Raw genomic sequence first — 27,912 nt, 5'->3', positions numbered from 1 at the left:
AAGCCAAAAAATGAGGAAAGCTGGCAAAGAAAAACAAACAAACAAAAACTACCTGCAGAACAAGGGATTACAGAGGACAAACTTTTCCAAACTTTCGATTCACCTATCTGCTGACAGAGTGACTATAGGCCTACACAATGAGACCATTAAACAAAAGGAAACTTCACTCAACAATACGCAAGCAAGAATCAAGAGACTTGAATCCACCCGTACAGACCTGACCAACGACAACGAAGTTCTAAAACTTAAAGTTGATGACCTGGAGGATACATCCATGTGCAACAATATCCATACTAGATAGAGACTGTGACTAAGTCACAGTGATTTGCACTAGCTCTTACAAACCAGGACACCTGGTCACAGCAGTCTATAGATCCAGAACGGTAAAAGAAACCAGCCAGCTCTGCCCAATCATACAACGGAAAATAACCAGAGAAGGGAAACTCTAACTTGTGCTTCCTCCAAGACACCTGAAGCCAAACCAACCAGTGCATCTTTTCATCGAGCCGCTGCTCTTGCAGCGTCACAAGGCAGCATAACACTGAGTAAAGCGCTATCTGCCCTCTTCCTCATACATGACCTCACAGGCACCCACGATTGGCTAGTATCTCTGTAGTTGACAGGGACAAACAGTATGTCCTTCCCACACAGAGAGCATGGACAGTTACTCTCTGGACTCCCAGCCACTGGTTCCCATGACGTCAATCTCCAGATGATGGAGCAAACACTTTTCTGTTTCACCACTTGGGAGTTCAGATGGATTTCAGTTGGCTTTCAGGAAGTGTCTTATCACCGAATCAGAACCGGTTCATTTTACTGAGTGCAGTATGACACTAATGTGTGTGAGATTAATGGACAGGCTCGAAAATGGAGTTGGGGTTCAAAGAGTCCAGAAAAATGTACAGCTCATTTCTTTAGAAAACTGCACACGTTGTACACAAGACTAAATTACTTTTTTAAGCAAAAGCTCGTCACACCAATTACTGACTTGGTTTCATTTATTATCCTTCACTGCTCTTTATAGTTTTTTAAATATAAAAAAAAGTCAGTCAGTCATTTTCATTATTTTTGAAGGCATCTCTGTTCTACAGCATTTCTTTGATTAGATGAGACAGAACTTTATTGATCCCTTTGGGAGGGTTCCCTCAGGGAAATTAAGATTCCAGCAGCATCATTACAGGATAAACAGAGAATAGAAAATAAAGAAAAAACTTCTATGCTGAAGACTTCCGAACACAACTGTACACGTGAGGGCGGAGTTTGTTTAAAACAGAGGCGTGTCTCAGTTACATGCAATAGGGAGGGAAAGTGAAACACAGCGATCCTAGTGGTAGCGTTCCTAAGCCGAGAGCCAGACTATTGAAAATCCCATAGACCCGATTTTTTAAAAAATCCCACGAAGCTATGACGTGGAACTTGTACACCCCCAAAAAATATGTTGTATATGCTGGGATTATCTACTAACTGTGAAAGTATCAGGTGAAATTTCGCCGTCTTTTAAAAGATCGAAATTGCACCTAACCTGTCAGAAACGGACTACAACCAAACTGTCTAGTCAGAGTCGCTCAGATTCCGTCAGCAGTAGGCTTAGCTATCCCACGACCGGGAAGATCTGTGTATTTTGATCATGCTATGTTTTGCGCCAGACTGCAACCACTGGTCAGAGACAAATGGTTGCAAATTTTTTACTTTCCCAAAGTATCCCGAACAATGTCAGATTTGGATTGAAATAATCAGGTGGAAAGAATCAGATTTGGAAAGGCGCTAGACTTGCGGTGACGTCACACACGCGACGTCGGGTCCGTGTAGTCTTTGATCAGCTTATTAAAAAACATTCAAAACAATTCAAATCGGTGGAAAAAATAAAGTATGATCACCAGGATCGATAGAGCTGCCCGACATGCACAACATATGGAAGCCATTGTCTTAACTTTGAAGTGTAACCCGAAATGCAATGTTTTGAAAAGATATTCCCATTCATTTTGCCACAGAGGTTGGAACGCATCCAGTAGGGGGCGATGAGATTACTTTCCCTCCCTATTCTGTTCTTAACGTAAGCTCGGCTCAGGGGCTTCACCCTGAGAGTGAGACACACCACACAAACCCGCTTTAAACTAAAATAAACTCCAGCACAATAACTCGTGTCTATTTATCTGTCTGTTGTCGATCTCGCCATCAGTAAAGTCGAAGCAGTATTTTATGGGCTGATGATCTGGTTCCATTACGAGGACCGAACCAGTTAATTTTCTTATGTGGTGTGTAACGGATACACAGACACTAGTGCTGGGGACAGACCGTTCAAAATTTAGGATTAGTAACCAAACTGCACTTTTACACACACACACACACACACACACACACACACACACCAAGAGGAGATGGTCTCATGTCTTTCCTGTGAAGCGACTTAGTGGACTGTTGCTGTTACGTGGGTTTCTGCTCACAGCAGAAAAAGACACACTGTTGATGGAAACGCACACAAAACACACAGAGCATGTGGGATGTGCAGAGCTGCCTGTCCAAAGTGTAGCCCACCCCCAAACACGCGCACATACATTTACTAACTCCATTTCCAGAAAAGTTGGGATATTTCCCAAAATACAATAAAAAGAAAAATCTGTGATTTGTTAATTCACTTGAACATTTATTAAACTGACAAAAGTACAAAGAAAAGATTTTCAGTAGTTTTACTGACCAACTTAATTGTATTTTGTAAATATAAACCAAGTTAGAATTTGATGCCTGTAACACACTGAAAAAAAAAAAAGTTGAGACAGAGACAAAATAAGACTGAAAAGTTTACAGGGTGTTCAAGTGGCACCATTTTGGAAGATTCCACAATCAGCAGGTTAATTGCTCACATGATTGGGTTTAAAAGGAGCAGCACCAAAGGCTCAGGCCCTGTCCACACGGCAACGGATTCAGGCGAATCCGATACAATTGCTTATCGTTTCGGCCTGGCGTCCACACGGCACCGGCGTTTTGGGTGCCCCAAAACGCAATCTTTTGAGAACGGGTTCCAGAGTGGAAAGATCTGGCAACGTTGCCGTTGCGAAGTCGTCTGGATGAGTAGAACGGATTTGTTTACGATGACGTCACAACCACATGTGCTTCACGCCGGGTAGAAGTGTAACGAACTCGATGCGAGTTGTCAACAAATCCTATAACTTGGTTCATGAAACGCGCTTACAAAATATTTTCACTGTGAATATTTATTGTGTAATGGTGCAAAGTGAGAGAGAGAGAGAGAGAGAGAGAGAGAGAGAGAGAGAGAGAGAGAGAGAGAGAGAGAGACTCTGCCTTAACCCGCCAGCAAAAATAGGGAAAAAAAGGAGCGATCTCACCTCTTCAGATGTTGGTTTAAGTCCTACAATACATTCCTCAAAAAGGGCGTAGAAGAACAAATTAATCCATCAACGTGTAGCATTCAATTTATTCCGGACCATTAAAGACGCCGCCTTCCGCGTAGAATCATACGTCATCCTCGCCGCCATATTGGATGGGTCAAAGCGGAGAATAAAGATGCCTCATTCATGTGCTGCATTTAACTGTACCAACAGGTTTACCGTCCAAACGAGATCACATGGGATTACCTTTCACAGGTGAGACTGGAAAAATACTTTTCATTGTATTTGGTCATTATAATGTAATTTTACGAACAGATTTTTCTGACTTTGTGGCTAATATGAAGTCTCGCGCATAATAGTTTATGCGCATGCGTCCTTACTTCTTCTATTGTTCTGGTGTCTCCGAAGGGACCGTCTTACAGCGCCCCTAGAGGTGTGGCATGTGTATTGCATCGTTTTCAGCAAGCGTTGCGTTGCCATATGGACCTGATATTTTACTGATTGTTGCCCATCTGGACGTGATATTTTTTTAAATAACATCTCGTTGCCGTTGTCGCGTGGATGTAGCCTCAGTCTCTGTAAGTGAGGATGGGACGTGGCTCACTGCTTTGTGCCAAAATTCATGAGAGAATTGTTAGTTAATTCAAAAAGAACGCAAGATTTTAGGTCTTTCACAATCTACAGAATATAAAATATTGTGAAAAGATTCAGGGAATTCTGAGACATCTCAGTGTGTAAAAGGCGGGGTCAGAATTTATTGCATTTTGGAAAATATCCCAACTTTTCTGGAAATAGGGTTAGTGTGTGTGTGTAATAAAAATAAATAAATACAATTTTATACACACAAGTTTAAGCAAGAATTCAGGGAAAATGTTTTATAAACCCACACAGGAAATGCGCAGCCCAACGCCTGGACAACACCAGCTTTAATGCTTAGGTGCGTCTTTGTGTTTGTGTAATGAGGTGATTGTGTAACGTGGTGTGTGTGTGTGTGTGTGTGTGTGTGTGTGTGTGTGTGTGTGTGTGTGTGTGTGTGTGAGGTATTCACTGCTCTCTGTTCTCTCACCTCCCATAAATGAGCCACAGTTGGAGCATCAGCCCAGGAGTGTTCAGCGTTCAGACCAGTCTTCCCGTTTTTAAAAATCACCACAGAGAAGGACTTATCAAACCACCTGAGAGACAGACAGACACAGACAGTTTTGTCATCACTGGATTCCGTTGTTATGGTAACAGGAAAAGTAAAGGCTCTCTGAAGGTAAATCTCAGGAAGCTGACTCGTATTCTCTGCGTTCTACGTCACAGTGAATTTGATGCCGTTTACAGTCGAGCCAGTAAATTTTTGAACAGTTATTGTTAGCGTCTCCCATGGTATATTATAGTAAGGGTTAAGTAATGGACATGACCCGAAACTGCTGATGTTCAGCCTTAATTTGCAGCATTTACATCCAAATCAAGTGAAAGGTGTAGGAATTATAGCACTTTATAAATGTGGCCCCTCCCCTTTTGTGTTTGATTTTTTCCATGTTTGGCTGTGACACAGGCAGAGCGCGACTGAGCCTCAGGGACCATGTGGGAACAGTGGCCAGAGGAGGAGCTGGGCTGAGAACCAACCAAACCCCATGCTCCAACAAGGTCCATGGGTAGGAACATCAGCAGCTGGTTCAGGATGATGTCAGCGCTGAGACTGAAGGGGAGGGGTACAGCACAGCAGTCACGATGAGGCAGCAAGGTGCATGGACTAGATGGGAACAAGTTGAGATGAGAACAATGATGTACTTCAAGGCTTCAGACTTACTTAAATTACTCAGCCTTCTTTCAGCTTTCACTTTAATTTTATACACACACACACACACACACACACACACGCTCAAGTGAACACTGGAGTGGGATGATTCCATGAAAACACAACAGCAGCTTGAAGGAATGACATCTCATGAGCTTTAACTCTGATTTTATGAATTCTCTGTGAAACACGTTCTCTCAGTCTCTGACATTCACTTCTTTATTTTCCTGAAAACGAGTGAACGCCACGCTGCACATCAACATTATGATTATACTACATACTATTACAGTTCCAATACTTTACACAATGGAAATATGATTTGTTGCTATATGTAGTTTATTGGTGGCACGGTGGTGTCATGGTTAACACTGTCGCCTCACAGCAAGAAGGTCCTGGGTTCGAGCCCCGTGGCCGGCGAGGGCCTTTCTGTGCAGAGTTTGCATGTTCTCCCCGTGTCCGCGTGGGTTTCCTCCGGGTGCTCCGGTTTCCCCCACAGTCCAAAGACATGCAGGTTAGGTTAACTGGTGACTCTAAATTGAGCGTAGGTGTGAATGTGAGTGTGAATGGTTGTCTGTGTCTATGTGTCAGCCCTGTGATGACCTGGCGACTTGTCCAGGGTGAACCCCGCCTTTCGCCCGTAGTCAGCTGGGATAGGCTCCAGCTTGCCTGCGACCCTGTAGAACAGGATAAAGCGGCTACAGATAATGAGATGAGATGTAGTTTATTATTTTACTGTATGGAACAGTATTGGTGTGGAGAAGATAACTCCCATCCAATGGGCCCTCAGGTGGCAGACTGAGGAGATGCCCCCAGATATGGGGGTTAGCTGCGAATATATTGAATAAACCCTCCCGGACCAAATCCTGAGTTGACCTTTGGCAAGGCATAGCACCCAGTAGCCACCCGTGCAGGGCTACGCAAAGATCCATTTGGGAAGCAGGAATGGAGACAGCACTGGAGGGTAAACTTTGAAAGACTGAAGTCTTAGTCTTGATTGCATGTCTGCTAAGCGGAAGAACTTTCAATAGTTAACGGTTAGGAGATTTTGCCCCCCAAATTGGGGAACTGCTCCTGTGTCAGTCCCAGCCAGTCACCACAGTAACTTGGCTAATAGAAATACATGAACAATTTCAGACTACAGCTCCACGGTTCAAGCCTGTGCTATACCGTCCTCTTTTGAATCTGAAGAAGTCGTAACAAATTCCTGTGACGATAACACCCTAAATCCTCCTAGACGGGCATTGTCCGATATCAGAAACAAAAAGGGACTCTCTTGACCCAAGAAACCATACCTCGTTGGTATGTTAAATTGCCGCTCTCTTGCATCACATTTCTCTAGAGAGGAGCTGAACAAACACATTAACACCTTTAATTTATCATCAGTGTGCATCCAAGAACATTGACAAGTACACCAAGAAAACGATATCCATCATGGCGTCCCCCGTGGCGAACATGTTTGCGACGCGCTCCCGACACCGATTGTCTTTATTGCTTATTTTAGTACTTTTTATTGTGACAAATGCTCAGTGCTTGTACACTAGGATCACCTACAGCAAAGACATACTTCTGGACATTGGCAAAATTCACCACGGGCCCAGTCCAGTCCTTCTGGATGGTAGCTTTCTTCTCCTCGCTGACACCGACCACACCGACACCATCCGGCAGGCCGCATCACCACCAGACTCGAGTAGGTGAAACGGCCGACAATCCACACACCCAAGACGGAGGCGCGGTAAGAGAGGCGGGCTACATGCTAGGCTAAAGGCTAGAGCTACAAGACCACCGCTACCTAGCCTTCTGCTAGCTAACGTTCGCTCGCTCGAGAATAAGATGGATGAGCTAAGAACCAGGATAACATCCCAACGTGAGATCAGAGAGTGTTCTGCCCTGATTTTTACGGAAACCTGGACTACTGCAAGCCTGCCAGACCCGGCCATTGAACTACAGACCCACTCCATGCACCGCGGAGACCGCACATCTGCTTCCGGTAAAAACAAAGGTGGTTTATGGTTTAGGTGTGTTTGTGTTAACAACAGATGGTGTACGGACATACAGGTGGTTGAAAAACACTGTTGTGCGGACATTGAAGTGCTGACGGTGAAGTGCAGACCCTTTTATCTACCAAGGGAGTTCAGCGCTGTGTTTATGCTGGCTGTTTACATCCCGCCACGGGCCGACCGGACTACAGCGCTAGGACTACTACACGACATCATCGGCAAACACGAGACCACACACACCCCCAGATGCCGTGTTCGTTGTGGCCGGGGATTTTAACCATTGCAACCTCAGGACTGTGCTACCGAAGTACCACCAACACGTGAGCTTTCCGACAAGGGACATCATCATCCTGGACCATGTCTACAGCAACGTGAGGAATGGCTACAAGGCTGTGCCCCGCCCCCACTTTGGACAGTCTGACCACATCTCTGTGCTCCTCTACCCAGCCTACAAGGCCCTTCTCAAACAAGCCCTCCCAGTGAGTAAAACTGTTAAAGTTTGGAATGAAGGGACTGATCTGGTGCTCCAGGACTGCTTTAGTTCTACAAACTGGGATGTGTTTAAGACTGCTGCTTTGAGAGGCTGTTCTGTGGATTTAGAGGAATATGCATCTGTGGTCACCAGCTACATCAGCACGTGCATTAATGACACTGTCCCCACCAAGCGCTGCAAAATATATCCAAACCAAAAACCTTGGATTAACAGTGAAGTACGCTCCATGCACGCTCCACCGCTTTTGCCTCTGGTGACGCAGATGGATATAAAAAGGCCAGATATGACCTACGCAGATCCATCAGGGAAGCCAAGAGGTAGTACAGACTGAAGCTGGAAGGATATTACAAAACCTCAGATGCCAGATGCATGTGGCAGGGCCTGCAACACATTAATTTCCAGCAGAAGAACAGCAGGGTCACAGCCAACCACAAAACATCACCAGACGAGCTGAACGAGTTCTATGCTCGCTTCGATACCCTCAACACCAACCAACGCAGAGGGATTCTACCAGCAGAGGCAGCACAGAGCTCTTCACCCACTGTGACCATAACCGAGGTGAGCAAGGTCTTCAGGAGGACTAACCCCCGAAAGGCAGCCGGCCCTGACAACATCCCTGGCCGTGCTTTGAGGGCCTGCTCCACACAGTTAGCAGAGGTCTTCACAGACATTTTCAACCTGTCCCTCTCCATGTCGTCTGTCCCCACATGCTTCAAGACCACCACCATAGTGCCCCTCCCAAAGAAAAACAATACAACATGCCTGAATGACTATCGCCCAATTGCACTCATTTCAGTTGTAATGAAGTGTTTTGAGAGGATAGTCATGTCACACATCAAAAAGGACATCCCAGACACAACAGACCCCCTTCAATTTGCATACCGTCAGAACCGTTCAACTGACGATGCAGTCAATGCAGCCATCCACACAGCCTTGTCACACCTGGAACACAGGGACACCTATGTTCGAATGCTGTTTGTGGACTGCAGTTCAGCCTTCAACACTGTCATCCCCAGCAGACTGACAGAGAAGCTCTCCACCCTTGGACTGACATCCTCCCTCTGCTGCTGGGTCCTGGACTTTCTCACAAACAGACCCCAGGCTGTCAGAGTCGGTACCAGAACATCCATCACCAAGACAATGAGCACAGGGACCCCCCCCAAAGCTGTGTGCTCAGTCCACTCCTGCACACCCTCTTCACCTATGACTGCACCCCCTCCCAGAGCAACACTTCTATCATCAAGTTCGCTGACGACACCACTGTCATTGGGCTGATCACCGGTGGAGAAGAGAGAGCCTACAGGGAGGAGGTGGCTCGGCTGGTCTCCTGGTGCCGGGAAAATAACCTCTCCTTGAATGCTGAGAAGACCAAGGAGATGATTATTGACCCGAGGAAGAGGAAGAGAGACCAGCACGCCTCGCTGCACATCGACGGGACACAGGTGGAGAGGGTGAAAATATTTAAATTCCTCGGAACTCACATCAGTGAGGATCTCACCTGGACACACAGCAGACCATCAAGAAGGCTCAACAGAGAGTCTTCTTCCTGAGGAAGCTGAGGAAATTTGGACTGTCCACCAAACTCCTCAGCAACTTCTACAGGTGCACAGTGGAGAGCGTCCTGACAAATTCCATCACTGTGTGGTACGGGAACTGCACAACTCAGGACAGAAAGGCTCTCCAGCGTATCATTAAAATGGCACAGTTCATCTGTGGAGCTGTCCTCCCCCCACTACAGGGCATTTACAACACCCGGGTCACAAAAAGGGCACAGAGCATCATCAGGGACCAAACACACCCACAACACAGACTATTCACGATCCTACCATCTGGCAGACGCTACAGGAGTGTGAAAGCAAGGACTACTAGACTGACAAACAGTTTTTACCCCCAGGCCATCAGGCTTTTGAACCACGGATTATATTCACCATCTACCTCTATATTTTTAATTTTGCACAAGACATTGCACATTATATCTGTCCTATTGCATATTGTTTGATTGCTGTCCTACTGCACATTGATCGGTTATTTGTTATTGCTTATATTAATTATGTTTATTTTCATTCTACTTTTATATTTTGCATTGCATATGCACTTTATATTTTATACTTCGTATTTTATATACATTTCTTTTTATATTCGTAAGCATAGTTTGGTCGGGTAGTTGCAAAATAAGAATTTCATTACCCAATAATAACCGCTGTCTGTTATTGTGTATATGACAAATAAACATCTTGAATCTTAATTGGCATGCACTGACAGAGGATAAAGCACTAGCAAATATAGTAGATGAAAAGTTCAATTCTTTACTTCCTGGTTTATGCATTTCCTGCTTCCTGAGTTGTTCGCACCGAGTCCTTTTTTCCCGCGAGTGCCGGCGTTAATTACTAATCCTTTTTTAACTTTTTTTCTACAAATAAATTTCCAGTATCCTCTTCATTTTTATTGTACTGTCGCTTTCATTTATGTACTTTTCACTTTCGCTTTCCTTTTTCCGTTTTTTTTTCCCGTTTTTTTCTCTTTCTTTTTTCGGAAGAACGCCGAGACCGGAAGCTTTCTTTTTCTCTCCTCCTGTGTAAAGACCACAAGCGGAGGCCATCCACATCTGATCTGCTTTAATATCAACAGATCTTCATTTAAGGTACGTGAATCTTTTCATCATGGCACACCTTCAGCCTGTTCAGTGTGCTGAGTGCAGGATGTTTAGTCATTCTTCCTCCGTCACTAGCGATAGCTTTATTAGCTTTACTTGTGATAAGTGCAGATTAGTTAGCTCTCTGACGGAGAAGATTACAGTGCTAGAAGCGCGTGTCCAGGCTTTAGAGCAGGTTAGTGAGCGTGAGAACAGTGTAGTTTCTGTTAGGGAAAGTCTGGACACCCTAGGTGGAGTTAGCAATCCCCCAACTCCGGCATTAGAGCCCTTACAGCGGGGCGAATGGGTGACAGCTCGGCGGCATAAGCGTAGAGCCAAAGCTACCGCTGAGGCTCGCCCACGGGAGCACCACTCCTCTCCGTGTCACGTGTCGAACAGGTTTGCTCTCCTTAGTAATGCACCCACTGAGAAACCTGAAAGAGCTCTGGTTATAGGGGACTCTATCATATGGCACGTGAAATTAGCTCAGCCTTTAGGGGCACCAGCAGCTTTAGTCAGGTGTATACCGGGAGCCAGGGCGCCGGACATAGCAGGTAATCTTAGGGTCCTAGGCAAGCACAGGTTCTCAAAGATAGTTATCCATGCAGGAGCTAATGATATACGCCTTCGTCAGTCTGAGGTTACTAAGAGTAACTTTGTAGAGGTGTTTAAATTAGCGAAGGTGATGTCCGATGCTGTAGTATGCTCTGGCCCCATCCCAATGCGGCGTGGCGATGTAGCTTACAGCAGATTATGGTCGCTGAACTGCTGGCTGTCCAGGTGGTGCTCTGAAAACAGTGTGGGCTTTATAGATAATTGGGCTAATTTTGAGGGCACTGCTGGCCTGTTAGGGCGGGACGGTATCCATCCCACTCGGGAAGGTGCTGCTCTCATTTCCTGCAGCATAGGTCATAGTCTCAGAACAGGCCTAGTTAATTTCTGACAATCCAGAGCCAAGGCCAGGGAGCAGACGAACAGGCTAAACCGACTGTCTGCTAGCTGCACAGAGTCGTCACTCAGGGTCCACTACATCGAGACTGTGTCTGTTCCCCGAGCTCAACAAAAAGGTAGAAATTTTCAGAGAGTTTGTTCCAGTAACCTAATCAATATAAAATTAGATCATACTGACTGTACAGCTGCTGCCAGCACCTTTGATCTAAAGGTGGGGCTATTAAATATTAGATCTCTTACATCTAAAGCGCTAATGGTTAATGAACTCATTACTGATCAGGAGTTTAATGTACTGTGTTTAACTGAAACATGGATTAAGCCAAATGAATATATAGCATTAAATGAAGCGAGTCCTCCTGGATACAGTTATATACACCAGCCTCGTCTAACTGGCAGAGGAGGAGGCGTCGCGGTTATTTATAATGATTATCTAGGTGTAACACAAAAACCTGGTTATAAATTTAATACATTTGAAGTTCTTCATACTCATATAATGTATGTAGCCTCGAAAAATAAGAAAAATATACCCAGTTAATTCCGTTACTTATTATTTACAGGCCCCCGGGGCCATATTCTGAGTTTCTTTCTGAATTTGCAGATTTTCTCAGATCTGGTTATTTCCTTAGACAAAGCTTTAGTTGTCGGAGATTTTAATATTCACTTCGATAACCAAGAAGACCCTTTAAAAACAGCGTTTGTGTCCATCTTAGACTCAGTCGGGATTAAGCAGAATGTCATAGGACCGACCCATAATGGTGGTCACACCCTCGATCTAATACTAACATTCAGATTAGACATAGATAATCTAGTCATACTTCCACAGTCTGAAGTTATCTCAGATCGTCTCTTCTCATTCAAGATATGTCTGAGTAATAATATATGCACCTCACCACGCTACTGTATTAAACGTACATTCACGTCAACTACTGCACAGAGCTTTATAAATGATCTCCCAGAGTTATCAACTTTGATTGGGTCACTGTCAGCCCCTGCAGAACTTGATCAGGCAACTGAATGCTTAGAGTCAACATTCCACCATACCTTAGATAATGTAGCTCCTCTTAAAAGGAAAATGGTCAGAGACAAAAAATTAGCACCCTGGTATAATGATGACACTCGCACATTAAAACAGACCACTCGAAAATTGGAACGTAAATGGCGTCAAACAAAATTGGTAGCATTCAAATTAGCGTGGAAGGAGAGCTTCCTGAAGTATAGAAAAGCTCTTAGTGCTGCGAGATCAACATATTTCTCCTCCCTAATAGAAGATAACAAAAATAATCCTAGATTCCTATTTAATACTGTAGCAAAATTAACCAGGAATAAGTCCACTATAGACACATGCACACCTGCAGTATGGAGTAGCAACGACTTCATGAATTTTTTTAATGACAAAATTGAGAATATCCGACAAAAAATTCAAACTACTAATTTAAGGTCAGACAATGAAAGTGACCCCGTAGTTAACAATATAACTGTATCAGATCATCAGTTAGAATGTTTTACTCCCCTTAGAGAAACTGAATTACTTTCATTAATCTCTACATCAAAAGCCTCAACTTGCGTACTAGATCCCTTACCTACACGTCTATTCAAACAGATAATACCTGGAGTAATTGAACCGCTTCTCATCTCATCTCATGATCTCTAGCCGCTTTATCCTTCTACAGGGTCGCAGGCAAGCTGGATCCTATCCCAGCTGACTACGGGCGAAAGGCGGGGTTCACCCTGGACAAGTCGCCAGGTCATCACAGGGCTGACACATAGACACAGACAACCATTCACACTCACATTCACACCTACGCTCAATTTAGAGTCACCAGTTAACCTAACCTGCATGTCTTTGGACTGTGGGGGAAACCGGAGCACCCGGAGGAAACCCACGCGGACACGGGGAGAACATGCAAACTCCACACAGAAAGGCCCTCGCCGGCCCCGGGGCTCGAACCCGGACCTTCTTGCTGTGAGGCGACAGCGCTAACCACTACACCACCGTGCCGCCCTGAACCGCTTCTAAAAATAATAAATTCTTCTCTTATGATTGGCTATGTACCCAAATCCTTTAAACTAGCAGTTATCAAACCCCTGATTAAAAAACCTGACCTTGATCCCTGTCAGCTGTCCAATTATAGGCCAATATCAAACCTCCCCTTTATCTCCAAGATCCTTGAAAAAGCTGTGGCACAGCAGTTATGCTCATATTTACATAGGAATAACATCCATGAAATGTATCAGTCAGGATTTAGACCTCATCATAGCACAGAGACAGCTCTGGTTAAAGTAGTAAACGACCTACTGTTGGCGTCTGATCAGGGCTGTGTCTCGCTACTTGTGTTGCTTGACCTTAGTACAGCATTTGATACCATTGATCATTCCATTCTTCTGGATAGACTAGAAAATGTTGTGGGAGTTAAGGGAACGGCCCTCTCCTGGCTCAGCTCTTATCTAACTGATTGTTATCAGTATGTTGATATAAATGGTGATATTTCTAGATGTACCAAGGTAAAGTTTGGTGTTCCACAAGGTTCTGTCTTGGGTCCACTGCTTTTTTCTCTATATATGTTACCTCTGGGCGATATTATTCGTAAACATTGTATTAGTTTCCACTGTTATGCTGATGACACACAGTTGTATGTCTCTGCAAAACCTGATGAGAGACACCAGCTTAATAGAATTGAGGAATGTGTGAAGGACATTAGACACTGGATGCTTATTAACTTCCTTCTGCTTCACTCTGACAAGACTGAAGTACTTGTACTCGGACCACATGCAGCTAGAAGTAGGTTTTCTGATTCCACAGTAACTCTGGATGGCCTTTCTGTTTCTTCACGTGCAGCAGTGAAAGACCTCGGAGTGATTATTGACCCCAGTCTTTCATTCGAAACTCACACTGAGAACATCACCCAGATAGCTTTCTTTCATCTCAGAAATATTGCTAAGATAAGAAATTTAATGTCATTACATGATGCAGAAAAACTAGTCCATGCTTTTGTTCCCTCCAGGTTGGATTATTGTAATGCCTTACTGTCTGGATGTTCCAATAAGTGCATAAACAAGCTCCAGTTAGTTCAAAATGCAGCAGCAAGAGCCCTTACTAGAACTAGAAAATATGACCACATCACGCCTGTCTTATCCACACTGCATTGGCTCCCAATCAAATTTCGTATTGATTATAAAATACTACTATTGACCTTTAAAGCACTGAATGGTCTCGCACCACAGTACCTGAGTGAACTTCTGCTCCTCTATGACCCGCCACGCCTACTTAGATCAAAAGGTGCAGGTTATCTGCTGGTACCTCGTATAGTGAAGGCTACATCAGGGGGTGGAGCCTTTTCTTACAAAGCCCCACAGTTATGGAACAGCCTTCCAAGTAATGTTCAGGAATCAGACACAGTCTCAGTGTTTAAGTCTCGGCTGAAAACAGATCTGTTTAGTCAAGCCTTGTGTTAATGGTGTTTATGAGGTAAAGGAGTAGATCTGGAGGATCCTCAGACAGAGTGTTTTGGTAAACTGGGATGTATGGATGCTGTCAGTCCCCACTCGCTTGCTCACTCGAGTTTGTTGACGGTGTAGTGGCTGCTGCTTTATGTCCCGGGGCTCCCTCATGCCTGTGTTACCTTCTGGCTCTCTCCTTTTAGTTATGCTGTCATAGTTAGTTGCCGGAGTCCCTGCTTGTACTCGGTGCAATATGTATACTGCTCCTACTTATTCAGGTGACATTGGGCATACCTAACAACCTGCGTTTTCTTTCCCTCCCACCCACCCCAAATCTGTCCCTCTGAGTTACATGGAGTCAACAGGAAATCTTTTGGTGGAGAGCGTGGAGACCTCGACTGGCTATTGTAGCCTGCAGGGAATCGGCCGTCAGACATTCTGTCGCATGTCCCAGACCCGTTGAAATGTAAATGAATTGTCTTGGCCAGCCCTAAGGGTCCCATCTGCATCTCATCATTGCTGAGGAGTGTGCTCCCATCACCCAATCAAGCATCCAGCCAGAGCAGGTCATGATATATTTTACCATATTAACATGCCATTGTTGTGTGTTATGCCTGATGTAAAGACTCTTGTCTCTGTGAGCCTACCACACAGATTTAATACTTGTCATTTTTAGGGCATACCTAACAACATGTGTTTTCTTTCTCTCTCCCCCCCCCCCCCCCCAATCTGTCCCTCTGAGTTACATGTTGATCCTGGGATTGAGATGTTGGCCTCTTCTGCCCCTCGGACCTGCTTGATCCAGCCTGGTGCCCTGTGTCTGGTCGGAGTTTTATCGCACCGCTCCTGTGAAGGACGGCCCCATGAGGACAGTTGAGGGTTATACCTGTTAAAACTGTTAATATTATAGTCAGGCTGTCTGTTGTTGCCCAAATGAGGATGGGTTCCCTTTTGAGTCTGGTTCCTCTCGAGGTTTCTTCCTCATGTCGTCTGAGGGAGTTTTTCCTTGCCACCGTCGCCACAGGCTTGCTCATTGGGGATAGATTAGGGATAAAATTAGCTCATGTTTTAAGTCGTTCAAATTCTGTAAAGCTGCTTTGCGACAATGTTTATTGTTAAAAGCGCTAGACAAATAAACTTGATTTGATTTACCCGCCTCAACTAGAAATTACACTTCATTTGTCTCAACCTGCATTATGGTAGGAGAGGAACATCTTCCAAAAAGTTCTCCACCTGCTATTACTAACAGTTCTCCCATGAGGACAGAGAGGGGAAAAAAAAATAAATAAATAAAACACACTTAGGGCCACCACTGAAACTGTCCAGGATTACCAAAAACAGACTACATGCTACTTTTGACAAACTAGAAGATGACCGGATAAATACCACTCTCTAAGTTTGACAACCTAAATGGAAGTAGTTCCAAGACTACCTGGAAAATCGTCAAAGAACTCTCCGGCAAAAAGAACACTGTCTTTATCCAAGGTGATGATAGGCTAATGATTTGGAAGAATCACTTCCAAAAGTTTCTAAAACGCAGACAGACAATTCTAGCGACAGTGACCGCATCATCAACCCAGTATTTGGCATTCACCCTGACATCAAAACTGATCTTTTCTCTCAAGTTGATGTAGATGAAGCCCTAAATGCCATGAAACCAGGAAAGGCTCCCGGACTAGATGGTCTCACCTTGGACCTCTGGAAACTCCCAAAAGTTCGGAAGGTGCTTAGATCCTTCTGTAATGAGACCTTTGAAGGCCATAGACCAGATGAGTGGGGAATTTCATGAATAGTTCCAGTACCAAAGAAAGGTGACCTCACTGTATGTGACAACTACTGAGGTATCAGCTTAACTACTGTTGCAGCCAAAATATACAACCAGATGATCCTGAATAGAATTAGACCGGTTGTAGATGAGCTTCTCTGTCCTGGTCAAAATGGTTTCAGAAAATCCCGATCTACAACGTCTCACATTATGGCTCTAAGAAGAATTGTAGAGGAAATCTCCAATCACAAGAAAGAGGCAGTTTTGATTTTCATCAACTTTAAGAAAGCCTTTGACTCAATAGATTCCAGTCCAACATGGCGTCAGGTGAGCCAGGTTTGTTTGGGGCACTGGTAGCAGTATCAGTTTATACCGTGTTTTTAAGCATTTTAGGTTATCGTTTTGAAAATTTCAAGGACTACTTTGAATATGATACGTCGACGCAGCTGAAAACTGAGCATGAGGACAAAAGCTGTCGCCTGGCAGGAAATGCTGATAAACTTTGTGGATATGGCAGTGTTGCCTTGATCACCTCGCAGTCTAATGCTGCATTCAAAGCAAGTTACAGAGGAACCCAGTGACCCGATGCCTTTGGTAAAATATTATCAATCTGCCTACTGCTTTCGGGAGATATCCATCAGTGTCCGGCCCCCACAAACTTGCAAACAGCAAAATTACGGCAAATTCAACCCACCATCAGCAGCAGCGGTTGCTGCCCCAACTGCAGAAAGGTGGTAAGAGTAAACGCCAAAGCAGTTGCTTGTGACACGTGACGTTTTTGTTCATACAAGTTGCGGGAATATTGTGCTGCGATTGTATGACTTGGCAGTAAGGAATAAGCCAGATATTCCATTGGTTTGCAACCAATGTTGTGTGTGGGAAATGTGTAGTGCCGATGTCTTTGATGACTCAAGTGAAGTCAGGACTTATGATGAGGACAGTAACGTTACAGATGGGACAGATTATGATTCACTCGGCCTCTCAAATTTGAAAGGGATGCCTTTTATTCATGTTAATGCCAGAAGTCTTCTACCCAAATTGGACGAAGTTGAGCGCCTCGCGACTACTTCCAAGGCTGTTGTGATCGCGGTGTCGGAGACCTGGCTAGACAGCTCCATTCAAGATGGGGAAGTTGGGCTTATAGGTTACTACATCTACCGACGAGATCGCAACAGGCATGGAGGAGGAGTGTGCCTCTTTATTAGGACTGACGTAACTTTCAATCCGCGCCTTGATCTACATGTGGATGGCTTGAAGGCAGCTTGGGTTGAGTTAATACTCCCCAAAACCAAGCCCATCATTGTAGGAGTATGTTACTGCCCACCTAAACAAACAGACTTCTACGAACTCCTTGAATCTGTCTGTTGTAAAAGCAACATGTTTTGAAAAGGAATGTATCATAATGGGTGATTTTAATACTAATCTATTATTGCCACGAAGTAGTCTGAAGGAGTCTCTCAGCAAGGTGTCTGGTTTAATGCAATTAATTACTGAGCCTACTAGGTTGTCCATAAATAGTCCGTCTCTTCTTGACTTAATTTTAGTATCAGACTGTGGAATGATATGTCAATCAGGTGTGCTGGATATGGCCTTTAGTGATCATAATGCAGTTTTTTGCACATGCAAGAAAATTAAGTCTCAGCCAATAAATGAGCATTGTTCAATCAAATACAGATGTACCAAACAGTACTCTGCTGAGGTGTTCAATCAAAGGCTATCTGAGAGAGACTGGTCGGATGTGTTCAAATGTAATGATGTTGATGAGGCTTGGGATTTGTTTAAGCAGGGTTTCATAGCTGTTCTTGATGATATTGCACCAATAAGGGAAACAAGAATTAAGCATAGAAGTGCATGTTGGATGACATCTGAAATCGTTGATCTGATCAGACAACGTAATAGATGTTTCATAAAGTTTAAAAAAGTTTAAACTACCAGCTGACTATAACTCTTATGCTAATCTTAGAAATCAAGTCACTTACAAGGTTCAACAGGCTAAGTCTGAATTTTATTTGGAAGCCATTACTGCAAATGTTAAATAGCCTAAAAAAAATTCTGGAAAATTCTCAATGATATGGGATCAACAGCAAAATCCAAAGTCTGGTAAAGCAGGGCTCATCATTGAAGATGAGATGTGTTTTGATAAGCGACGGATTGCCCGTCATTTTAACAATTATTTTACAACTGTTGCTGCCAGTCTGGTTAGTAAATTGCCAGCTGCTTCTGATAAATATGGCAAATCATTTGTTAACTCATTTTATAGAAGCAAAAATGTCTCTGCAGATGCATTTGTAATTAGGCCTGTCTCAGAAGATAAAGTTAGAGCGAGCCTCTCCACCTTGTCAGTAAATAAGGCCACTGGCTTAGACCTTATCCCCTCCAGGTTTCTCAGGGATAGTGCTGAGGTTACATCTAGTATTCTTGCCCATGTCATACAACCCCGATTCCAAAAAAGTTGGGACAAAGTACAAATTGTAAATAAGAACGGAATGCAACGTGGAAGTTTCAAAATGCCATATTTTATTCAGAATAGAACATAGATGACATATCAAATGTTTAAACTGAGAAAATGTATAATTTAAAGAGAAAAATTAGGTGATTTTAAATTTCATGACAACAACACATCTCAAAAAAGTTGGGACAAGGCCATGTTTCCCACTGTGAGACATCCCCTTTTCTCTTTACAACAGTCTGTAAACGTCTGGGGACTGAGGAGACAAGTTGCTCAAGTTTAGGGATAGGAATGTTAACCCATTCTTGTCTAATGTAGGATTCTAGTTGCTCAACTGTCTTAGGTCTTTTTTGTCGTATCTTCCGTTTTATGATGCGCCAAATGTTTTCTATGGGTGAAAGATCTGGACTGCAGGCTGGCCAGTTCAGTACCCGGACCCTTCTTCTACGCAGCCATGATGCTGTAATTGATGCAGTATGTGGTTTGGCATTGTCATGTTGGAAAATGCAAGGTCTTCCCTGAAAGAGACGTCGTCTGGATGGGAGCATATGTTGCTCTAGAACCTGGATATACCTTTCAGCATTGATGGTGTCTTTCCAGATGTGTAAGCTGCCCATGCCACACACACTAATGCAACCCCATACCATCAGAGATGCAGGCTTCTGAACTGAGCGCTGATAACAACTCGGGTCGTCCTTCTCCTCTTTAGTCTGAATGACACGGCGTCCCTGATTTCCATAAAGAACTTCACATTTTGATTCGTCTGACCACAGAACAGTTTTCCACTTTGCCACAGTCCATTTTAAATGAGCCTTGGCCCAGAGAAGACGTCTGCGCTTCTGGATGGTGTTTAGATACGGCTTCTTCTTTGAACTATAGAGTTTTAGCTGGCAACGGCGGATGGCACGGTAAATTGTGTTCACAGATAATGTTCTCTGGAAATATTCCTGAGCCCATTTTGTGATTTCCAATACAGAAGCATGCCTGTATGTGATGCAGTGCCGTCTAAGGGCCCGAAGATCACGGGCACCCAGTATGGTTTTCCGGCCTTGACCCTTACGCACAGAGATTCTTCCAGATTCTCTGAATCTTTTGATGATATTACGCACTGTAGATGATGATATGTTCAAACTCTTTGCAATTGTACACTGTCGAACTCCTTTCTGATATTGCTCCACTATTTGTCGGCGCAGAATTAGGGGGATTGGTGATCCTCTTCCCATCTTTACTTCTGAGAGCCGCTGCCACTCCAAGATGCTCTTTTTATACCCAGTCATGTTAATGACCTATTGCCAATTGACCTAATGAGTTGCAATTTGGTCCTCCAGCTGTTCCTTTTTTGTACCTTTAACTTTTCCAGCCTCTTATTGCCCCTGTCCCAACTTTTTTGAGATGTGTTGCTGTCATGAAATTTCAAATGAGTCAATATTTGGCATGAAATTTCAAAATGTCTCACTTTCGACATTTGATATGTTGTCTATGTTCTATTGTGAATACAATATCAGTTTTTGAGATTTGTAAATTATTGCATTCCGTTTTTATTTACAATTTGTACTTTGTCCCAACTTTTTTGGAATCGGGGTTGTAAACCTGTCCATAGGTCAGGGTGTATTTCCGAACGACATGAAGAATGCAAGGGTGGTTCCTCTTTTGAAGAAAAATAACAGAGCTGATGTTGGGAATTACAGGCCAGTCTCGATTCTGTCTACCATGTCAAAGATTTTCGAGCGTCTTGTACATGAACAGGTGGAAGAGTATCTCATCAGACATATGAGCTCCAGTCTGGTTTTAGAGCTGTACATTCTACTGACACCTGTCTCATTCATCTCTTTGACTATGTGCGCCAGAATTTTGATTTAGGGAATTATGTTGGTATGCTTCTACTTGACTTACAAAAAGCTTTTGATACTGTTAACCATGATATTTTAACTTCTAAGTTACAGTGCATGGGGTTTAGAAACTCAGCAATCAAATGGTTCACATCTTACCTAACAGATAGGACACAAGTATGTGATGTTGAGGGGACCCTCTCTGATCCACAGAGTATAATATGTGGGGTGCCCCAAGGTTCGATCCTGGGGCCCCTGTTAGATTTTATATATATAAATAATATGTCAGCTGCAGTTCGGTGCAAGTTACTATTATATGCCGATGATTCTGCTTTGCTTGTCCCAGGGTGTAATGTCAAGGACATTGAAAATACTCTTGGCACTGAGCTTGAGTCTGTCAATCAGTGGCTTGTGGACAATAAGCTCTCCATGCATCTGGGCAAGACTGAATCAATCAATCAATCAATCTTGTTTGGTACAAGAAGGAAGTTGTTAAAATCAAATACTTTGAAATGTGATGTGTCCAAGGATAATGTCACATATTTGGGTCTAACATTGGATCAATCACTTATAGGTGATTTCATTGCAGCTAAAGTCTTAGCTAAATGTTCTAAAAAGTTAAAGTTTTTATACCGCAAGACAAAGTTTTTAGATTTTTCTGTAAAGAAATTATTAGTATTAAATTTGATTCAGTGTCATGTGGATTTTGCGTGCTCTGCATGGTTTTCTGGGTTGACAATTAAGCTTAGAAACAAATTCCAAGTGCTGCAAAACAACGTTATCCGGTACCTGTTAAAAGCACCCCCTCGTTCTCATGTAGGTAGGGAGGAGTTTACAACAGCTGGTCTACTTCCTGTGCATTTAAGAGTTGAACAGCTTAAAGTGAGCCATATGTTTAACATTGTTAATGGTTACGCCCCCAAATATTTATGTTCTAATGTGACCATGATGCACACGCAGCACAATCGTAACACTAGGGCCAGCATCCGTTCCTGCATGGTGCCTCGAGCAAATAATGCAGTTAAAAAATAAATAAATAAATAAATAAATAAATAAATAATCTCTCTTTTACACTGGTATCATGGCACGGAATAGTTTACCTACAGTTACTAAACTTCTAACATCTAGAGGGATCTTTAAAAGACAGGTAAAGCAGATATTATGGAATAAGATGGACATTCACTGTTAAACTGAATAGATTTTCAGCAGTTTGTGTTTATTTATCTGATTTTTGTTTTATGTGATGTCCTTCTCTCCTCCTAATTATTTAATGTATGTCTTTTAAAGTCTGAGCCTGTCTGTCTCTTGTCTATATGTTTCTGTGTAACACCAAGGACCATGCTGGAAATAAGTATTTTGCTTTTGCATGTTATCCTTTGGATTACTGTTTTAATGTGTTTATCCAGAAATAAATCAAATTAAAAATCAAATCAAATAGACAAAGAAAATGCTCCAAATCCTTCTGGCTTATGGCATCCCTCCTGTAATCGTTGAAGTGATAAAAACTATGTACATCAACACATCTGCTTCAGTTAGAACAGCAGAAGGCAATACGGATCCCTTTAACATCGATACTGGAGTCCTGCAAGGAGATCCGCTAGCCCCATTCTTAATCATCATCTGTCTAGACTATGCACAGAGGAAAGCTTTCACTCCCTCTGATGGTCTAACACTAAAACAGCGACTAAGCAGAAGATATCTGGCAGAGGTCCTTCCGGAACTCGCTTATGGTGATGACATTGCTCTTCTTGAAGACACGACCAAGAAAGCAGAAGAATTGCTTCACCGTGCAGAGGAACAATCCCAAAACTTTGGTCTCTACCTAAGTGCCAAAAAGGCGAAATTCATTCGCCTAAATCCGTCATTGCAGGAGCCAATTAATTCACTAGATGGGCAGGAAATCGATAAGGTAGACGACTTCCTATATCTTGGGGGCCACATCAATACAGCTCATGACATTGACACTAAGATTGGCAAAGCGTGGAGTGCGCTGCACTCATTGTCAAAAGTCTGGTTCTCACCAATTAGAAAATCAACCAAAATGAGACTGTTCAAGGCAATCATAGAGTCAATTCTTCTTTATGGTGCAGAATCCTGGACATTGACCAAGTCTCTAAGGAGAAAGCTTGATGGAACACACACTCGCATGTTGAGAAAGGTCCAAAATGTCTCTTGGCAAATTGCATACCACCAAAAACTCACTATATGGTAACTATCCTCGCCTTTCTTCTACAATCATTCGACAGCGTAGACTAACATTAACTGGCCACGTGGCAAGACACGATGAAGCTGCCGGTCATGTTCTTTTATGGACTCCAAGGCAAGGCAAGTTTATTTCTATAGTGCATTTCATACCCAGTGGCAGTTCAATGTGCTTTACAGAGGTAAAGGCAAAACAGTAAACAATAGAAAATAAAATTATATAAAATAAAGGGGGAAGAAGAGAGAAAAAAAATAAGAATTAAACAATAGTAGAAATAAAATAAAATGAAGTAAAAGTTCAGTAAAAAACAGCAGAATAAAAGAGAATAAAAGTTAAGTAAAGTTTAAAACATGCAGAGACTGTAAAAGTTAAATTAAGTTTAAAACATGTAAAGATGATATTTATCAGTTAGCAGAAAGCATCTGAGAACAGCTTGGTCTTTAGTCTAGATTTGAAGCTGCCAACAGCAGGAGCATTTTTAATGTCCTCTGGCAGTTGGTTCCATAGCTGCACTGCATAGTAGCTAAAAGCTGCTTCACCACACTTTGTTTTAACAACAGGTTTTACCAGTAAATTTTGCTGCTGCGATCTGGTAGATCTGATTGGGTTAGGCCGCTGCAACATATCAGAGAGGTAATTGGGCCCTGTACCATTTAGAGATTTGTACACCAGCAGCAATGCTTTAAAGTCAATTCTGTAGCTTACTGGAAGCCAGTGAAGGGACCTTAGAATTGGAGTAATGTGCTCTGTTCTTTTTGTTCGTGTGAGAACCCTCGCCGCTGCATTTTGAACCAGCTGAAGTCGTTTGATGGTCTTTTTTGGCAGGCCTGTGAAAAGGCCATTGCAGTAATCAACCCTACTAGAGATGAAGGCATGGATCAGTTTTTCCAGATCATTTTTTGACATAAGTCCTCTTAGTTTGGAAATGTTTTTTAGGTGATAAAATGCTGATTTAGTGATTGCTTTCATGTGACTGTCAAAGTTTAGCTCGCTGTCAATGAAAACACCAAGATTTTTAACCATTTCTTTTGTTTTAATCCCCTTTGTGTCAAGAATAGTGGTAATCCTGAGTCTTTCATCTTTTTTCCCAAATAGAATTACTTCTGTTTTATCTGTGTTCAGCTGAAGAAAATTTTGAGACATCCAGTTGTTGATTTGGTCGATACACTGGTAGAGACATTCAAGATGCAAAAAGACTCCAGATGCAAAAAGAAACGTTGGGAGACCCAGAACAACTCTAATCAATGTTCTGGAAGAAGACACTGGTCTCAGAGGGGATAAGATATTGACCGCAATGTTGGATCAAGAGAACTGGAGGAAGAATTTCGTTCACGTCACAGATCACTCTGTGATCCAAGATGGCGGCTGCGAGGCTTGCCACAGTACAAGCAGTGTTCCTGTCAGTCTGTCTTATGTCCGCGTTATTTGTTTGTAAAAAGTGTCGTGTGTCATCCGTTATACCCGGGCTGAACTACTACACCTCACTTCTTCCTGTTACTCTGACTTGGACCCACTGTCATCCCAACTAGAGGAGAAACTTCGGGATTTGAACATCGCAAGGCGCTCAACACCACAGCTGCCGCCCAAACAAGGGCGCCGCTCAGGCACCTGTGCCAGGTTCAGGAGACGCCCGTACCGACCACCGCTCCCGGCCCTCCTGCTATCCAATGTCAGATCTCTTCGTCACAAAATGGATGAACTGCAACTCATGATACAAACCAACAAGGACTACAGTGACTGCTCCGCCATCTGCTTGACAGAGACCTGGCTCGACCATTCAGTTCCTGATCAAGCGGTAACACCTCCAGGTTTCACGTTATACCGTGCTGACAGATCACCTGAACTGTTGCACAAGTCAAAAGGTGGTGGTGTCTGCATAATGATCAATGAACGCTGGTGCACTAACTCCACAGAACTCTCACATGCATGTTCCCCTCACCTGGAATACCTAACTGTGAAATGTAGACCATCATTCCTCCCACGGGAATTTGCATCAGTTATTATCATCTGTGTTGACATCTCACCTGAGGCTAACGCTATCACCACCACAGCCGAGTTAGCCAGCTACATCTCCTCAGTGGAAAGTAAACATCTGGACGCAGCAGTTATTGTCCTAGGGGACTTTAACCAGACTAACCTCTCATCTGAGCTCCCGGGTTACCATCAGCAGGTTACCTGCCCAAGCAGAGGAAGCAATACGCTGGACCACTGCTATACCACCATCAAAGAGGCTTACCGTGCTTTTCCGAGAGCTCCACTGGGAAAGTCCGACCATGCAATGCTGCTGCTAATCCCTCAGTACAGACAGAAAGTTAAGTTCTCCAAAACACCGACCAGGCCAACTAGGTGCTGGTCCTCGGAGGCAATTGAAAAACTTCGGGGCTGTTTTGCGTGCACAGACTGGGAAGTTTTCCATGCTGCAGGCGACCTCCACAACGTCACCGACGTGGTGACGTCATACATCGCGTACTGCGTGGACTTATGCATACCGTTAAAAAAAAAATGAAACACTATAATAACAAACCATGGTTCAGCAAGGACATAAAAGAACTAAGGAGAGAGAAGAACTCTGCATATCTGTCAGGAAATAATGAATATAAGAGTGCCAAATACAAACCCAGAGCAGCAATCAGGAGGGCAAAATCCAACTATGCCTCCAAACTAGAAAAACAAATCACCACCACTGACATACGCTCCATCTGGAAAAAACTTCAAAACATGACAAACTACAAAAAGAAACCCTCCACCATACCGGACACTGACAACCAGCTCCCAGACAACCTCAACCACTTCTACAGAAGATTTGAGCAGGCCCCAACTCCACCACCATCTCCCCCCGATCCTCTCCCTCCCCCTCCATTCACCATCCAGGAGGAGGAGGAGGTGAGGAGCATTTTCAGGGGACTGAAGAGAAATAAAGCTGCTGGCCCCGACAACATTAGTCATGCTGTTCTCCACCAATGTGCTGGAGAACTGGCTGGGGTCTTCACCAATATCTTTAACACCTCACTCTGCCAAAGCTCAGTACCAAAGTGTTTCAAAGAATCCATCATCATCCCAGTTCCTAAAACCAACACCATCTCTTGCCTCAATGACTACAGACCCATTGCCTTGACATCAGCAGCGATGAAGTCATTTGAGTGCATCATTCTCAAACATCTAAAAACTGTCACTTCACCCCTTATGGACTCACATCAATTTGCTTATACAGCTAACCGATCAGTCGAGGACACTGTAAACCTGGCAATTCACCACATACTGAACCATCTGGAGTCTGCCAGCACATACGCACGCATATCATTCATGGATTTCAGCTCTGCCTTTAATACCATAAAACCAGCCATACTGCTTGACACATTACTGGATATGAAAATCAACCCATGCATCTGCTACTGGATCCACAGCTTCTTTCACAACAGGCAACAGAGGGTGAAAATCAGCAACAACATATCTTCCCCTCTGTCCCTCAGTACAGGCACTCCACAAGGTTGCGTTCTTTCTCCATGGCTTTTCTCCCTTTATACTAACCAGCTCAAAACACACCATAGATCTGTCAACATGTACAAATATGCAGACGATACAACCATCATAGGATTTATCACCAACAACCAAGAATCTGAATACCGTGCACAGATCAACCAAGCAGTGACCTGGTGCACAGACCATAGCCTACTACTTAACACATCAAAAACAAAAGAGCTCATTGTCAACTTTAGACGCCAGCCATCTCCCAAAACTCCTGTGTACATTCAAGGTGAACCCATCTCCATCACTGACTCATTCAAACTCCTCGGCACTCATATCAGCACTGATCTCAAATGGAAAATAAATGCAGACCATATCTATAAAAAAGCTCAGCAAAGACTCTTCCACCTCCGACAGCTCAAGAAATTCAGAGTGAAACCTCATCTCCTGGTCTGTTTCTACACAGCCATTGTTGAAAGCATTCTCACCTCATCCATCACAGTCTGGTTCAGTAGTCTTGACACACTCTCCTGGAAGAAATTGCAGCGCATAATCAATAGAGCCTCAAAAATCATTGGCTCTCCCCTTCCATCCTTGGAATCACTACATTACAAAAGAACAGTATGCAGAGCCCACAAAATCGTCTCAGACCCCACTCACCCTGCACACTATGCATTTCAGCTTCTGCCCTCTGGAAGGCGCTACAGGTCAATTGCCACCAAAACAACACGCTTCAAAAACTGTTTTATCCCTACTGCCATACAACTTCTGAACTCTTGCAGATAAACATTGATCATGGACTGAAAATTGTTTGATGTTGGAATTGTCTGTGTCTATCTGTATGTATATATGTGTCTTATATATATATATATATATATATATATATATATATATATATATATGTTTTAGTTTGTGTCCCTAGTCTTTATGTTATATGTTGGAACCTGTACCATGCCGTACTGGAAAAAAATTCCACCTGCTTGCAGTGTGGTCATTAAAGAAATATTAATTAATTCATTCATTCATCACGTCGGATGCAGTTTATGGAACACAGGTACAGAGGCCACACCTCCTTTCATGGTATTATCATTATCATCATCATCATCATCATCTTCTTTTGGCTGCTCCCGATTAGGGGTCGCCACAGCGGACCTTTCGTCTCCATTGCTCCGTGTCTTCAGCATCCTTCTCTACCACACCTGCCACTTTCATATCCTCTCTCACCACATCCATGCATCTCCTCTTTGGCCTTCCTCGTTTTCGTTTGCCTGGCAGCTCCATCCTCAACATTCTCCTTCCCACATGCTCTGCATCTCTTCTCAGGATGTGCCCATACCATCTGTCTCATCTCTCTTAGCTTAATTCCCACACTCTCCACATGTGCTGTCCCTCTGATGTGCTCGTTCCTTATCCTGTCCAACCTCGTCATTCCCATCGCAAACCTTAACATCCTCAACTCCACCACCTCCAACTTTGCCTCCTGTCTCTTCGTTAAGGGTACGGTCTCCAATCCATACATCACAGCTGGTCTCACTGCTGTCTTATACATCTTACCTTTCA

General features: G+C 43.5%; 1 protein-coding gene across 4 annotated transcripts in view; it reads right to left on the bottom strand.

The window, feature by feature from the left end:
- The window catches only part of cpt1a2b (carnitine palmitoyltransferase 1A2b), a 118,976-nt gene that overhangs the window by 59,862 nt on the left and 31,202 nt on the right, over positions 1-27,912 (bottom strand). For all 4 annotated transcript variants that reach the window (XM_060902354.1, XM_060902353.1, XM_060902351.1 and 1 more), the window contains one exon: positions 4,414-4,519. In XM_060902354.1, the coding sequence (XP_060758337.1) occupies positions 4,414-4,519 (106 nt within the window). The remainder of the gene's footprint in view (positions 1-4,413; positions 4,520-27,912) is intronic.

The sequence above is a fragment of the Neoarius graeffei genome, chromosome 20 (assembly GCF_027579695.1).
Source record: "Neoarius graeffei isolate fNeoGra1 chromosome 20, fNeoGra1.pri, whole genome shotgun sequence".
In the NCBI taxonomy this organism is placed as follows: Eukaryota; Metazoa; Chordata; class Actinopteri; order Siluriformes; family Ariidae; genus Neoarius; species Neoarius graeffei.
This window is presented reverse-complemented; position numbering and strand designations above follow the sequence as displayed.